This window comes from Panthera leo, chromosome D3 (genome assembly GCF_018350215.1).
Source record: "Panthera leo isolate Ple1 chromosome D3, P.leo_Ple1_pat1.1, whole genome shotgun sequence".
Classification (NCBI taxonomy): domain Eukaryota; kingdom Metazoa; phylum Chordata; class Mammalia; order Carnivora; family Felidae; genus Panthera; species Panthera leo.
In genome coordinates, this window is record NC_056690.1 from 70,011,610 (window position 1) to 70,028,760 (window position 17,151).

The 17,151-nt window shown below is 41.5% G+C and overlaps 1 protein-coding gene across 4 annotated transcripts; it reads left to right on the plus strand.

The window, feature by feature from the left end:
- The first annotated feature begins 430 nt into the window (after window positions 1-430).
- SKA1 (spindle and kinetochore associated complex subunit 1) lies at window positions 431-16,741 on the plus strand. 4 transcript variants are annotated; one of them, XR_006195218.1, is made up of 8 exons: window positions 431-551; window positions 1,132-1,230; window positions 3,779-3,903; window positions 5,706-5,803; window positions 8,949-9,086; window positions 12,023-12,192; window positions 12,980-13,195; window positions 16,617-16,741. XR_006195218.1 is itself a non-coding variant. In XM_042910450.1 (8 exons), the coding sequence occupies exons 2-7, from the start codon at window positions 1,143-1,145 to the stop codon at window positions 13,126-13,128; spliced, it is 768 nt and encodes a 255-aa protein (XP_042766384.1). In that variant the 5' UTR covers window positions 431-551; window positions 1,132-1,142; the 3' UTR covers window positions 13,129-13,163; window positions 16,617-16,741. The 4 variants fall into 4 exon arrangements, 2 of the variants coding, with proteins under 2 accessions (XP_042766384.1, XP_042766383.1); XM_042910450.1 differs by having other exon boundaries at window positions 12,980-13,163; XR_006195219.1 differs by having other exon boundaries at window positions 439-517.
- Window positions 16,742-17,151: the final 410 nt, after the last annotated feature.

The window sequence follows — 17,151 nt, forward strand, 5'->3', positions numbered from 1 at the left end:
CACAAACTTGGGTGCTTTTTGGAGTTATCTGGGGTGCTTTTTAAAATATCAGGGAGTGGGCCCCTCTTCCAGAGTGCCTGATTTCAATGGAATTGGAATTTGTAAAAGCTGCCCTTGGTGATTTTAACGTGCAGCCAGCTTGGACACTCACTGTTAGAGCTCGCGGCCCCTGGCCGGTGGGTGGTGACGGCCAGGGATCACGCCTCACCGCCTGCGCTAGGAGGAGCAGTGGCCCAGGCAGCCGGGCGCTTCAAAGCCCACTCAGCCCCGCCCTTTCCCCGCCCTTTCCCCGCCCTTTCCCCGCCCTTTCCCCGCCCTTTCCCCCCGCTCAGGGGCGGCCCCGGAAGGCGCCGTAACTCGAACTGTCTTTAAGCCCGCGTTCCGGGAACGCCGAGGTGCGCCTGCGTGGCGCCGGATACTGGCGGGCGCTTTGAATTTCGCTCCCTGAGTCGCGTCTCGCGATCTTGGGCTTCTGGCCGAGACTGGACTCAAGGGCTCCGCGGCTCGGGAACCCGCAGTGAGTGGGCGCTTTGCTCCCGAACCCTCTCGAGGTTGGAATTGGGGGTCGTGCCCTCGGGAGCCGGCGATAGGCATTCCTGGGGCGGAGTGCGGGAGCGGGGCAGCCGGGCGGAGCCGTGGAGCCGGCCTTGTCTTTCCACCGCTCGGTTAGCTGGAGTGGTTGCTTTAGATACTCTGTCCTACCCTCGGGGCGAGTGATTAACTGACTCCCTTCCTTCCCCTCCCTCTGCCTTCTTATGGACCCCAAACCGTAAAGCGCCAGACCCCCACAGCATGGAAGACATGCTTACTTGGACCTACTTCTGTGCACTTAACTGTGTTTTTTCTTAAAAGTCATGTGTACTTTGCATTTTTAAAGATCACAACGTTGTCATTATATGTAAACAGTGCATTTGTCCCCGTAAATTCCCTGTACTTTGGTTTGGGATGCGTTGATTACAGAAGGGTCAGAGACAGGTGCTGGACTGTGTTTAGAAACTGAATTTTATAAAATTAAAAGAAATTGAGTTTTTGTACTTTCTTTTCAAGAAATGGGTATTTACCATTATTGGATTTTGAAAGTGAACAGAAATTTGGCCTTTTCTTGGTAAATATGGTTGTTTGTTTCTTCAGAGGCTTAAAGGATGGCCTCCTCAGACCTGGAACAGTTATGCTCTCATATTAATGAAAAAATTGGCAATATTAAAAGAATGCTGTCATTAAGAAACTGTGGTAAGTAGAACAGATTTCACTGATGTTATACATAGATAATGCATTTTAATTATTGTTCCACTTTCAATATCTTACACCTACCTAGTTAAGTGACCAGTAATTTGAACTTTTTGAGTAGTGTTTTTTTGAAGCCCTCCAGCATTAATATTTTGACTATTGCAGAAAGTACTAAAATGCCAGTTACATTGAACAATGAACTGGATATTAATTAGACTTAATTGCTTATGTTTTTTTGAGATACACAAGGCACAATAGTAAGATTTGAAGGTTATGGGGCATTTGTGGTTCTAAACCTAAATGGAGATACTGAAAGGTAAGGGAGAAATATAGAAGTGGAAAACACCCACAGAGGTAGGAATAGCCCATAACCCATCTCACAATCTACTTTGGAGGAAGCTTATCTGTGTGTATGACTAGCAAACAATTGAAAATGTCCAGTTTTTTAAGGTCAGGAAACTTGGAGGTTGGAACCATCTTCCAGAATGTGTTGAAGTGCTGAAAGGATGTGGCAGGGACAGTGCAAAGAAATAGGTGATCTTTGTCAAGTCTGGGAAAATGTTATTTATAAAAATTATGAGCTCCCCAGTCCACTCTAGGCAAGCTTAAGGTTTACTGATAGGCAGAATTCTATCTGCTGGCACCATCGTGGTGAACTTTTCTGTAGTTTGTAGTATGAATTGATAATTTAAACCTTTTGTTTGCTTGGTTTTGTGTGTGTTAATAACTTGTTTAGAATCTCTTTCTGGAGGCGTGATTATTGTGGGATAAACACCTAAAATTTGGAGATCTATAAAACTATTAAAGCTTGAATTCAAATGACCCCACCAAAGCATGAGACCTGACCGAAACAATGTGACCTATTAGATTACTACATACCGGGTAACCATCATGTGTATGTGGGAAGAATAATTTGACTTTCTGGTTCCATAGCTTATTTAATAGAGCCCAGTAACTTGTTTGCCACACATTTTTTGACTGCTGTAATGTACTAGATTACTACTATCAAAAGTAGCGTATTTGCTCAGTTGATTATATTTCTACAGATCAGTAGATAAGGCCCTGAATGACTAAAAGTTATTGGAGATACCAGTGTATCGAAACTAGTTATTTAATCCCCTGAAATTAATCTTGGTAGAGACATCAGTACTCTCATTTACTTACTAATTTCTTCTAGTTGTTATGAACCTGTCAAATGCAATTAGCATTGCTCTATTAGGTAGAATTATATGTTGTTTGTCATTATAATGATGAGTAGGGGTTAGCATTTACTGAATGTTTTAGTAGATTCCAGGCACAGTGTTCAACTTATCTTACATGTACTTTTTCACTTATCTTCATAGTAACCTTAAGGTAGGTACTGGCATCTCTGACTTTAGGCCTTTAATCTTCTGACCATTTCACTCTTCTGCTTTCATAATCTACGGATAGGGTCAAATTGTGCTTTTGTTTATTTTTTTTTCCTGCCTCCCTAATTACGCTTTTGTTTATGTGTATTTCATTGGTTACTAGAAGTAAAGATGGAAAGATTTGATTATGAGAATAGTTTTTCTTTTGTGCCTTTGATCTGTTCTTAAAAAAATTTTTTTTATTACTTCTTTTATTTCTAGGGAGGAGGAGACTCTGGCTTTCCCATCCTCAAATCTATGGAGCTAGAGAGAGGTGCCAGGAGGTGGGGTTGGGAATACTAGAGCATGCTACTTTACAGATGTCTGGTGTTTGTTTCTTTCAAGTGCCCCAGACTGATTACTAGCCTGTGACTTTTTATATTACTTTTTCTGCTTAGTGAATAGTGTGGATAGTGTAAATATGAATTTCAAACCCAAGTGAATCCCAAGCCGCTATTAACAAATTCTGAAGAGAAGCTCTCCCTCATTTCCACACATCCCTGAGGGCCAGTCCAAAACATCAGCTTCTCTCCCTGGCCAGTGATTAGAATTCTAAGGTTTACACTTTCGCTGAAGATATATCCCATGAAGAAGCCTCATTTGGGATTCTAACTTCTAACACCCTGTGCTTTGAAGTCCCAAAGCCTTGGCTCTTATCCCCATTAAAACCAAATGTGTTAGGTTGCTGAGACTGGCAGCCTTCTCTCCCCAGGTTTCCTCTGCACCCCCAGTCAGGGCTCTTGCAACACTGACTCACACACACTGCCTAGTCTGTGTGTCTGCCTTCATGTTGAAGCCCTTGGGGATTTACCTTATTCTCATGAAAGCTCAGCTATGCATGTAGAAGGGTGTTTCTTTTATCTAGCATTTCTAAGTGTTTTATTATGGTGGAGGAATTTGCCAGAAACAGAAGACTCGGGGGACGCTTTGTACTTACCTCTCCCTTCCTTCTCTTCCAATTACTTAGAAATGAGATCTTAAGATTATCCATGGAGACAGGTCCTAGGGTTGAAACAATAGTCCTTTCTCTTCCCCTAAGCATCTCTATCTAAAGTAAAGCTCTAGTCCAAGAGTTTAATTGGGTACAATTGAGTTAAAGAGTACAGTTTTGTTAATAGTCTTCTATATATTTTATTTGCCATTTTATCTTTGTTTATTGATAGGTCAGGAACCTACCTTGAAGACTACATTAGATAAAATAGGAGATGAGATCATTGTAGTAAATGAACTTCTAAATAAATTGGAATTGGAAATTCAGTATCAAGAACAAACCAACCATTCACTCAAGGTAACATTTTTTTCAGTAAAGAAACAAAAGGGCAATAAACACAAATTGCCTAATCCAGGGAATTCTGAAGGATACTTTCAAATGTTCTTAGATTTGTAAATTATTATTAATGGTATAGAATGTCATTTACATTGTATTAATATAAAGGACTCCAGAACTCCACAGGTGTTTCTTTCTTCTTGAAGTTGAACTTTACTAAAAAGGAAGATTTCCTGAATAATTCTTGGTAGCTTTAATTGAAACAAATGATCTGGTAGAGTGGTGTGGAAGGAACACTAGCCCTGGGGTGAGGAGATGTGGATTCTCACTCTGGCTGCCCTTAGCACCCTCTGCCATGCTGAGAAAGCCATCTTATGCCTTGGGGTCTTGTCCTCATTTGGAAATTAATGGGGCATACTGAACTATTTCTTAGGTTCCTTCCATTCTGCATTTCTCTGTTCTATAAAATGTAATACAAGGATTCTCAAGAAAAACTTGAGCCCCATTCACACACCATTTTGTTCTAAATAAGCTTTCTTTTTTTTTTTTTTTTTTTAATTTTTTTTAACGTTTATTTATTTTTGAGACAGAGAGAGACAGAGCATGAACAGGGGAGGAGCAGAGAGAGAGGGAGACACAGAATCTGAAACAGGCTCCAGGCTCTGAGCTGTCAGCCCAGAGCCCGACGCGGGGCTTGAACTCACGGACCATGAGATCATGACCTGAGCCGAAGTCAGACGCTTAACCGACCAAGCCACCCAGGCGCCCCTCTAAATAAGCTTTCTAATTGACTAAGCTAGTGAAAGTGCTTGTATACTTCTGAGAAAATACTCAAATTTGTCCATCATTGCCTCACGCTTTGAGAGCCATTGATGTGTTCAGTGGGAGTGAACAGGGGCCTCTATGGACCCTTTCAGCCTCATAATCCTTAAGCTCTGTAAAGATTTTTCATAGGAATGGGCATGAATATGCCTATCCTACTATTAGTTGAAATGAAATTAGCGGCTTGAGCATCATTTGGCTCTTTCAAAGAGAGATGTCCTTTGAGAGAGAGATTGGTTTCAAAACAGAAACCAATATTGGTTTCAGTTCTAACCTGCCTGGGAGTATCCAAAGTTAAGTGTGTGTCTAGTGAATGTTAAATTTAGAAGTGAAGCCTACGTAGAATTTTTGTTCATGTTTTGATTGAGAGTCAGATGACAGGGCTCCGAAGGTGTAGAGTATTTTTCTTATTACATTTGCATGAATTCATAACCTCAAGTTCTAGTGAAAGGTAAAATAAAGACAACACAAAACAAACACAAGCAATTATGATCCAGTGGAAATTTCCATTAAACTAGAGAATTATGCAGGTCAGCAGTGGAAATCGTTCTGTGTAGCTTCTCGTACATGCGTTCCAGGCATGCATTGTCGCCCTGGTGCTGTTGCACAGATAACACCGGGGAAGGTTTGCTAAGTCAACAAAGGCAATTTACCGGAATGACAAACATAAATCTTTCATGCATTTTTTAGTTGCTTGCCAAGGCTGAAGTTAAATGTCAACCCTAGCTGTTGTAATGTGATTATAGCAGTTTTCTCTGAAAACAAAAAACAAAAAACAAAAAAACAGTAGAGAAAGATACAATGTTGCCATCCAAAAACAGCTCTAGAAACCAAAGGGTTCTTAAAAAAATATTGCCGCTACCTGTGCTTTTCCACCTCTTCTGTGTTCTGAACACTCCCAGTCATGGTGATTGTGGTTGAATCTTTTGTGCTCTTTAAAATGTCTTAAAACACACACAGGCAGGACAGCCGCTTATTGGGGAGCATTTTTTAAATTTTAGGAACTCTGTGCATCTCTCGAAGAGGATTATAAAGATGTGGAACATCTCAAAGAAAACATTCCTCCCCACTTGCCTCAAGTAACAGTAACCCAGAACTTGTAAGTGTATTTATAATTATTCTTGCTGTCTGCATTTATAAAACTGTTAAACACCTCAGCTCTCTTTTGCGTTTTCATGTGCTTGTGATTTTGTTAGTGATTATGTTAGTGTTAGTGTTGTTGTCACTTACACTGGAAGTAGTGTTTCGCTTTGTCTGCCCCAGTCTTATTCTGCTGCCTCTGGACGATGTGGTCCCTCTTTCCCATGGGTGAGTGTCCGCTAGGCTCTTTTTTCCTACTTTTTCTCATTTCTTTCCCTTAGAGCAGAGTTTGTCAACTTCGGCTGTGTTGCCTTCTTAGGCTAGATGATTTTTTGTTATGAGGATAGTGAGGGTGTTCAGTAGCAACCCTGATCTCTACCTACCAACTACGCGTCAGTGGCGCCCTCACCGCCCCCGGCCGGTTGTGACAATGAGAAATGTCTCCAGACATTGCCATATGTCTTCTAGGGGACAGTCTCTCTCCTGAGAACCATTGTTTTAGGGTAAAAATAAGATTCATACACGTCCCATCTTAAAAACAGCCGAAGGAACCAAAAACTTGGCTTCGCTTTCCCCCTCAAACTCGTGTCCCCGCTGTGTACCCTGCCTGTATATGCTTGTGCCTCCCCTTTGCCGCAGAGCCCCTGACCTGAGCCTGGCTCTGGGCTGCTATTACTACCACACTGAGGAAACTCATCAAGAAATCCTCCCTTTAGCCCTGATCCTTCTTCTCAGATTTTATCTCTCTGTCTCTCTGTTCCTGAAATTCTGTTTGTTGCTCTGCCACGGTGCTTTGTTGTCCCGCGTCTCTGACTTGGCTGCCCTCCTTTAAATTACAGCTGAGTTTTGCTGAGTTTTGCTTACGCATACCTTACGCCACTGTTAATGCTCTCAAATGTCCAACTCCAGCCTTGACGTGACCTCTGATTCTGCTGTTTTAATTGCTTGCTGGGAGCTTGATAAATGAGCTGTTCTCTCCAACTGTGCGTGTCCGAGGCTCAACTGACTGGTTCTTTGTTACCCACCCGTCATGCCTGCTGCCTTCCGCCCATCACCGGGACGGGAACTCCGTGCCTTCAGCCTGTCTTGCTTTCTGTAGCCCTCAGCCAAGCTGCTGTCCCTGCAAGATTTTGTCTGTCCCTGGCCTCCCTTCTTTTTTTTTTTTTTTTTTTTTTTTTTAAATTTTTTTTTTCCAACGTTTTTTATTTATTTTTGGGACAGAGAGAGACAGAGCATGAACGGGGGAGGGGCAGAGAGAGAGGGAGACACAGAATCGGAAACAGGCTCCAGGCTCCGAGCCATCAGCCCAGAGCCTGACGCGGGGCTCGAACTCACGGACCGCGAGATCGTGACCTGGCTGAAGTCGGACGCTTAACCGACTGCGCCACCCAGGCGCCCCTCCCTGGCCTCCCTTCTGCTCTCATTGCCTGGCTCTGAATGCCATCTCCCATCATCATTTGTCTGTGTGATTTGAGAGCTCCTGTGTTTTGCCCTTCCAGGGTTCCACCACCTCCACCTCTCTAGGCTTCTGGATTCTTCTTCCAGGGTTCCAAGTACACGCCGTGGATAACTTAAAATTTTTTAACTTTTGAAATATATATATATATGTGTACACACACACAGGAAGTGACTAAAGCATTATTTGTGCAAATTAAAGAAGAAGAATAAACATCAGTGTATCTACCAGTCAGATTAAGAAATAGGATATTCCTGGTACCTTACAACCCTTCTTCCCTTGCAGACCCTTCCTCTGTCAAAGAGGTAGTCATCCTGGTGTTTATGATAATCATACTCTTACCTGAGTGTTTCTATAAACAATATACTGTTTAAATTTGAAAAACTTAAAGGAAGGCACGGGCCTTGCTATGTAGAAGAGCCACATTTCTGCTGATGGCTGGAGTTCTCCAGAAGAAGATAAGCTCAACAGAGTGCCTCGCATGGTCAGGGTGCCCTGCGATTTCCCTACAAGGAGAAAGTGCTGGGCAAGGTCATGAATGAATGCTAGGATCACAGGTCATCACAGGAGATCTGCCAGGATGGTAGTGTGAACTAGACGTTGGATATCCAGCAGGAATATGGTCTGGGGAATAGGAGGACTTTTCTTCTTCTGACTTCGCTATGGCTTAGTTTCAGTTTTCAGCCAAAGTCAAAGCAGAACATTTCTGCAGGTGGAAATGGTTCTTTTCAGCTGATACTCACAGCAGGGCATGAAGGAGAAATCATGAGCTTCCTTAGCACTTGGTGAAGATAAGCACAGAGAAAAGTCAGCCAACCTCACCATGATGTCTCACGTTAACACTCATAGAAGGTTGATGGGACCATAGCATTGGGCATCTTCATCTTGACAACACACAACACGGCCATCCTCAGTCTTACCACCTCAGTCAGGCCTGGTTGCCCTGTGTCTGGTGCTCAGCTGTCATCTTGGGGTCTCACTTCCCTGTCTTTCTTGGGATTCCCTTCACTCACTCCTGGGTTCGATCTCCTCTTTCCTATAACCCATTTCTTTTTTGGAACAGTTGAGCCAGTATGGCTTCATTTGCTGCTAGAAACAAGGGTCTGTTCCTTCCCTGGCAGCTAAATAACCCAGAAGCTACAGCCTATTTCTAGACTCTTTGCTAGTGGGGTAGGAGCTATATTAGGCTTCTCACTGACTCCAAAATTTGGGTAGGACTGAATCCAAGAGTTCCATGCTCATTGCTGGCAACTAAAATGAGTCTGCAACAGGCAGGGACTGATACTAGCAACCAATGGGATAAATTAGAAAAACAGAAGCAGAAGCTGATTGATGCTTCTACATCCAGAAATAGGGAGTCAGGAAGAGAAGCTGTTGAGAGGTTAAGATAAGTTCAGCTTTGCACATACTGACTTGAGGAGCCAGAGGAATGACTGGTGAAGATGGTTAGCATATTTACTGCATGCACCATGTTTGGGGTATATAAATATAATTCTGTTACTGAAGATTTGGGGATTTAATTTTTCAGTGTTCTCTTCACTATTCAGATCTTCATGAACCATAGGAGTTGGGGCAGCAAAAAATGACTAAAACAATCACAAGATGAATCTTGTATTTGTTACTGAGTATTTTCAGTTGGGAAAACTTTCTAGTATGCTGCGGAATTCTGATCATCACTTGTACAACTGTGTGCATCTCTGTTCCCTAGTGTTAATGTGCCAGATGTTGACCCTGGAGAACCAGTCAAAGTTGAGGAACCTGCACCCACAAAGAAGCACCCAAAAGAACAAAGAAGTATTAAAGAAATGTCATTTATAACTTCCGATGAGTTTAATGGCATTCCAGCGTAAGTATTTAAGATAAATTTTAACATTCAACTCTTTAATGGTCGATGTACATGATTGTTTAAATCATAAAGCTTGATTATATTCATAGTATGCTGTGTTCAAATATTGATTTTTTTCTAAAATAGTCTTAACATTGTACTAGGAAAATGCAGGAAGTCTCTTAAAGATGCTTAAAATCGTTTTTTATTTAGTTGTCAAACCTCTTTTCATAGCGAGATCTAGAGATGGGTCAGTCTGTTGCTGAGTTCCAGGACCATTTTGTGATAGAGATTTATCCAGTTACATTTTAGAAGTAGCCTCAGGGGGCGCCTGGGTGGCTCAGGCGGTTAAGCGTCCGACTTCAGCTCAGGTCACGATCTCGCGATCTCACCGTCTGTGAGTTCGAGCCCCGCGTCGGGCTCTGGGCTGATGGCTCAGAGCCTGGAGCCTGCTTCGGATTCTGTGTCTCCCTCTCTCTTTGCCCCTCCCCTGTTCATGCCCTGTCTCTCTCTGTCTCAAAAATAAATAAACGTTAAAAAAAAAAAAAATTTAGAAGTAGCCTCAGTTTTGCTGTACTTTTAAGGAAAGCGTGCTGCGTAGGTGTGAGAATTGGAATGGCAAGTGTTGTGTTTGGTTTCTGTTTGTTACTCAACTTCTGCCACATGCTCGTTCCAGGCCCTGGGTCACTGAGGAGAATACAGGGGCGAGTAAGACCAGATAACTTCCCTGGAGGAAGGTCTTTGCTCTTTACAGAGGACAGTAATGGAGAGCCCGTCATGGAACCTCATGTTTTTAAACTAATGTAGTTCCAGGGCTTTGCTTAATTTCTTGGCTCTATATTACTGCATTTCTTACTACGTTTCCATTATACAAATAATACATGTTAGAAAATATTTGATGTCAGAAAATAACTCCTCTGTAATTCGGCCACCCGGATATTTATTTAATTTCACGTATATAATAGGTTGTTTCTGATTGTTATGACAACAATGTAGTTATACAGTAAATACCACTTACTTCCTTTTTTATCATGAGCATTTTGCCATTGTTAGCTATTCTTGTAAACTTGGGTTTTAATAGTTGTATTACATTTCATCAAAATGAGACTGACCTTTCTCTTTAATCTTTATTTTTTTTGGTCAGTCATTTCTTTTTATGATTGCTTTATTTTCATGATAATTCTGTTTGGCGCTATTCAGTTTTTTAAATTGTTATTTTTGTTGCTCATTAGCTGAGCTAAAGGGAAAAGCAAATGTGTGTGAGGATCAGTAGAGTAGATGGGTTTTTAGAAAATGCTTCCATGAAGAGATGAAGGAAATCAGAATAGGCATGGTAGAGTTTTGGGTTTTTTTTAATGTTTATTTTTTGAGAGAAAGAGAGCAGGGGAGGGACACAGAGAGAGGGAAACAGAGGATCCAAGCAGGCTCTATGCTGTCAGCGCAGAGCCTGATGTGGGGCTCAAACTCACAAATTAATGAGATCGTGACCTGAGCCATAGTCGGACACTCAACTGACAGAGCCATCCAGGCGCCCAGAGTATTCATTTTTAAACTAAGGGGATATTTGGTGAATGAGAGGACTTGGAAGGTTGGGGTAAGGAAGAATGTATTCCAGGCATGGGGCTTTCATTTATTTATCTTTAAAAAGTTAATACTGAGGGTGGAGTTAAAGTGGAGAACATTGGCAGAAGAGGGGGGACAGGTATTGAGGAAATTAAGGTGATAGTTCAGAGGATTTAAAGGAATTATTTTGGACGGGGGGTAGTTTGTGGGATCAACAGTTTGTGGGAATTGTGGTTAGAAACAACAACAGCAAAAATGAATTTAGAAAAGAACAATGAAAATGTGTTTTGATCTATATGAACGTTTTCCTTTAAACATATTCATGTATTATTTTATATTAAATAAGTTTTGATTAGAAATCTGCCCCCTTGGGGGCACCTGGGTGGCTCAGTTGGTTAAGTGTCTAACTTTGGCTCAGGTCATGATCTTGTGGCATGAGTTCGAGCCCCACGTCAGGCTCTGTGCTGACAGCTCAGAGTCTGGAGCCTGCTTTGGATTCTGTGTCTCCCTCTCACTGACCTTCCCCAGCTCGCGCTCTGTTTCTTGCTGTCAAAAACAAATAAACATTTAAAAAAAAAGAAAGAAATCTGTCCCTTTGGAGAGAAGAGAAGGGCAGTGTTTCACATAATGAACCCACATTTTGTTGAAGGGAAAAACTGAGGCAGATCATTGGGTTTGGGTTTTGGTGTATACGGAGAAATCAAGTCTCCTGTTTTTATATTCTAAGACTATAGGTGACGGGGAGCATAGCAAGGGGGAGAAGGGATTGGAAGAGTGGATTTAGAGAAAGACCAGTGCTCAATGGGGTGGAGTCCATCCTCTGACTCACCCCCAGCCCTCTTCTCTGCCATCATCCTGTGCGATCGGCTCTGTGTCCTGATGGGAATTACCATCTCTGTTGTGGCCTTTGTTGCGCATCTTCCTTCCTCCTCCTCCTCCTCCTCCTCCTCCTCCTCCTCCTTTCTTTTTTCTTTCTTTCTCAGAACAGATAAGTTTGCAGAAAACTAGAGTGGTGTGAGTTATTTAATTTATTAACATTTAAATTTTTCTTTCCGTTGCTCACAAACATTTAAAAATGTTTAAACCTCTGGCTTGCAGTTAACCAGTCCATTTGAGTCAGTATTTGAGACCTTATTTTAAATTGTAGTATTATTTCTGTAGGTAATGGAGGTTAATATATCTAGGTGTAAGTAGGGAAGATAAGCAACTGATACGTTGTAGTATGTCTTTAATTTGTCAATTGTTGAGATGTGTGGTTTATTTGGAAGTTGATATACATTTTTTTGGCATAAAGAGTTCTAATAGCTGCTACTGTATAAAGTCATAAATTTTTTCAAAGAAAATGATTTTGTATAATGATTCTTTTAAAAAATGAATCATATACTTATTTGCAGGTACATGAAATCCCGCTTAACTTATTGTCAAATTAATGATGTTATTAAAGAAATCAACAAGGCAATAGTTAGTAAATACAAGATCCTATATCAGCCGAAGAAGTCTATGAGTTCTGTGGCCAGAAATCTCTATCACAGATTTATTGATGAAGAAACAAAGGATACCAAAGGTAAAAATGATAGCATATATATGTATGTGTGCACGTCAGCCGTTTGGAATGTAACTAACTCATGAGAAACAAAACTTATTCTAGAAAATTCTAAATCTAGAGAGGTAGTTCTCAGCCAGGGGTGGCTTTCCCACTAAGGAACATTTTTACCATCTCTGGAGATAATTTGGTGGTTACAACTAGGGTGGGGGTGCTACTGGCATCTAGAGACTACAGATGCTGTTAAAGTACACTTTAGTACAGTGCTCAAGACAGCTTCCACAGAAAAGAAACGTCTGTAGTTCCGAGGCTGAGAAACATGGCTTTAGAGTCTATTATGAAACTATACCCAGGGTTTTCAGAATTGGAATAGTAATGAAAAACACTTGGTCATACTTACATAGCACTTAACATGTACCAGATAGTGTACTGAGAGCTTTAGTCCTCGCATCTTACAAGGTATGTACCATTACTCCCATTTTGCAGATTGGGCAAAAAGAACTTAAGATACTTGCCCAAGGTCAGCCAGTTAAGGGATAGAGCTACGGGGGTTTCATTCTTTCAACCACTATACTATATTCCCTCTTGGAAAGTGGGTACCACCAGATGAGTGCATTTCTAAAATGCTACCACAAACATTGTGCAACTGCAGTTGAACAATGATTATTTCAGCAAGAATACCGCATCTCACTCCAGTTGCCTAATAGTAAAAATGATTAATGTTATTCATATTCACATTGTACCACATTAAAGATTCATCTTGAAAGTTGTCCTCGTGAAAATTGGCACAAATATCTTTATTTTTCAGGTCATTATTTTATAGTGGAAGCGGACATAAAGGAGTTCACAACTTTGAAAGCTGACAAGCGGTTTCATGTAATACTGAATATCTTACGACACTGCCGGAGGCTCTCCGAGGTCCGAGGGGGAGGCCTTACCCGATACGTTATAACCTGAAGTCCTCCTGAGCTCTAGAACTGGCCAAGAGTCGGGTATAGAGGCCACTCCTATAGTTTCCTTATATGTAATTTCTTCATATATAACTTCTTTGCTTTTCTTATTTTCTTTTCTGCTTGACTATAAAAATGAAACTTTTTAGTAAATAAAGCATATGTATTTTAAAATTCACTTTCTTTTCTTAAATATTTTTTCCAGATATGTATTTTTAAGTTTTTATTTATTTGAGTAAATAAAATTCATTTATTTTAGGGGAGAGGCAGAGAGAAAGGGAAGGATAGAATCCCAAGCAGGCTCCACGCTGTCAGCACAGAGCCTGACATGGGGCTTGATCTCACAAACAGATAATGACCTGAGCCAAGATCAAGAGTGAGCCACCAAACAGAATGAGCCACCCAGGCACTCCTCTTTTTTTTTTTTTTTAAGTTTATTTATTTTGAGAGAGAGTACAGAGGGGCAGAGAGAGAGGGAGAGAGAGAATCCCAAGCAGGCTCCATGCTGACAGCACAGAGCCCAGTGTGGGTCTCCATCCCATGAACCATGAGATCATGACCTAAGCCAAAATCACGAGCTGGACGCTTAACTGAATGAGCTGCCCAGGTGTCCCAAATTCACTTTCTTTCAGCACATGGGTAACCCCCTACCATATGAGCTTCTGTGCTAGGCATGTAATGGAATTAAAAAATGTTCAGGTTTTGTTTTTGTGTTTAGTGACAGTGCTGTAGACCCCAATAAGATAGGTACAGACATGATTAGGGAAGAAAAAGGTCGAGAAGATAAGGTCAAGAGTATACAGGCTCATTAGAATTAAAGGTCGTGAATGTCAAAATTCTATCTGGCATTTCAGTGAACAGGCAAAAGTTGGATTTGTAGGCAGCCCCTCCCTGTGATGATTCTGCTTTCCCATATGTTGTTGGAAATAGCTTACCTGAAATACATGCAGTGTAAACCAATCTATAAACATCAACCTGTAATGATATTGTAATAAAAGTATATTGAGATGAAAAAGATGATAACGTGTAAGCAAGTCGAGAGTTGTCATGGAAAATGGGTGGTTGGATTGCAAGTGTTTAGGATGTTTTTTTCTCTTCCACAGTTGGGGAGACTGGCTATGTGTGTTTTAGTCGGTGTTCTCCAGAGTTCTAGAAGCAATAGGATACACACACACACACACACACAGATTTGTGATGACACATTGGTGCGTGTGGTTATGGAGGCCAAGAAGCCCCCCAGTCTGCTGTCTGCAAGCTGGAGACCTAAGAAAGCCAGGTGCAATTCAGTCCAAGTCTGAAGGCCTGAGACCCAGAGAAGACAAGGTGTTGTGGCTCAAGCAATGAGGCAGGAAAGAAGTGAATTCCTCCTTCACCTTTTTTTGTATTCAGGTCCTCCACGGATTGGATGATACCTGCACACGTTGGGGAGGGTAGTCTATTGAGTCCACTGATTCATATACTAATCCCTTCTGGAAACACCTTCATAGACACACCCAGAAATAAGGTTTGATGTGGGCACCCCACAGCCAGTCAAGTTGATACATAAAGTTAACCATCCTGGTCTTGGCCATCTGCTTGGCAGGTCTATCCTTGTAGCAGAGGGAAAAATGTCCCCCAAGTCTTGGCCTGGTTAACACTGTCACTGTGATGACCACGGAGTATATTATGGGCACTACATACTGTTATCCTTTCTTCCTCCCTAATTTAAATGCAGATGTGTTTAATTTTTCATGTCTTGCTTTAAAAACAATGGCATTATCTTTTACTTTAAGTCTTGCTTGATTTTTCTCTATAAATCATTTTTCTCTGTAAAAAACATTTTATCTGCTTGAAATATCTCTTCCTGAAACTCATAGTGAACAACTGTCGAGAAATGTGTTTAATTCTTGTAGAATGGATACTGAGGGGAGCAGTTAGTCTCTATGTTAATCATTAGCATGTAATCAACTTGTTACGTTAATTTGGGCATACATTTGGTAAACTGTCCCTCAAGGAAGAATAAAGACATTAATTTTCAGGCACCTGGTTGGCTCAGTCGGTTAAGCATCTGACTTTAGCTCAGGTCATGATCTCAGGGTTCGTGAGTTCGAGCCCCACATCGGGTTCTGCACTGACAGTGTGGAGTCTGCTAGGGGTTCTTTCTCCTTCTCTCTGTTCCTCACCCATCCGTGCTTTCTCTCTCAAAATGAGTAAAAATAAAGCTTTAAAAAAAATTTTTTTTAAAAAGACATTGATTTTCAAACAAGAACTAACCTCTATTACTTGAACTTCATTTTCAGAAAAAAAATGACAGGTTTGTTCGACTTCTGTATTTTTGAAAAATAACATTTTAAAAAATCTAAGTTTGGATGCGTCTTGTGGTCCTGGGTCTCTCTGCCCTCAGATTCACTCCTCACCCTTTGCTCTCCATCTTCTCTTCAGTAGCTTGCGTCTTTAAGCACCTTTCCCCTGCAGCCCATGGTCCCCACAGCATGGCTCTCCAGAAGTTTGGGCCTTGCCCCTTCTGCCATAGTTCTCTGCCACGGGTCCTGTGGCCTGGTGCACAATAGATTCCGGCTGGCTGTCTCCACCTGGGTGCCACGGAGCCTGAGGCCTGGCCTCACACCTCCTAGACCCACCAGCCTGTGGGCCCTGGGAGGAGAGGGCTAGGCAACAGAGACCCAGCACCTTGCTCAGGCTTCTATATTGAGATACTAATTAAAAAGACATTTTTTTAAAACATTTATTTATTATTGAGAAACAGAGACAGAACATGAGCATGGGGGGGGGGCGGGCAGAGAGAAAGGGAGACAGAATATGAAGCAGGCTCTAGGCTCTGAGCTATCCGCACAGAGACTGATGCGGGGCTTGAACTCACAAACTAAGAGATCACGACCTGAGCCAAAGTTGGACGCTTCACTGACTGAGCCACCCAGGTGCCCCGAGATACCAATTTTTATGTGATAAAGTCTTTCTTCTGTTCCTTTAAAAGTTCTGTTGTTTTTTCTTAAGTTAGTTATTCATAGATAACACATTTTTTTTTCTAGGTAACACAGTAGTTAAAAGTGTTCAGGGTACATCTGATCAACCTCTGTCCTGTTTCACCTCTCCTTAGGATACTCTGTCCCCTTTCACATTTCCTAACTATTATAGGTGTCCCCTCAGATCCTTTTGGCCTCATCCGATTTGTGTCTCTGGATGTGAATCTGGTGTTTGTCTTACTTGCTAAGACAAAGGGTGAAATGTAACTTTAAGGGAAGAGATCTAGCTGTCACTACTTGTAGCAGATTGTGTTTTCCAAAGATGGATGGATGGGATAATTCCATATTCCATCCCACATACTCCTTCAATGTGTTATCAACACTTCCATCAAGAGGCGGGATCTTTGTTCCCTGCCTTTGAATCTGGACATATCTTTGTAGCTTCAGCCAATAGAATGGAGAGGAAATACCACTGCACGATTTCCAAGCTAGCTATTAAAGACAATATGAATTCCATCTGTCTCTTTCTTGGGAGGTGTGCCTTTGGAACCTTGTCACCATGTTGGGAGAAAGCCAAGGCTACATGGAGAGGTCACATTAACTGCCAGCACCACCAGTCATGTGAACACATGATTCTGCTGAGGTCCCCGGCATCAAGGAGTCAAGGTAAGCTGCCCCCTACTGTGCTCTGACTGAATTCAGGGCTTGGAAGAAATCATGAAAAATAAATTATAGTGGTTTAAGGACACTATTTTTTTTGCATAATTGATCATACAACAAGAGATGATGAAAGTATTAGTCTGAAATTGCACTACAGTTGTGAGAAAAGGCAGCAAGTGGGCTCATAATAATTAAGTTAAACCTGCATTGGAAATGAAAATCTGTCCCCATCAATCACCTGTGGAGGGTGTGCCCTGCCTAAGCTTATTTGAAAACATGTAAAAGTTCATGAAAAGTGATATATTTTTCAGATATCAAGCTTATATACGTGTATCATCTCTCCATGCATAAGCAAGATGCCAAATACACTGTTTTGTGTATAAACATAATATTTACATCCAGCATAATTC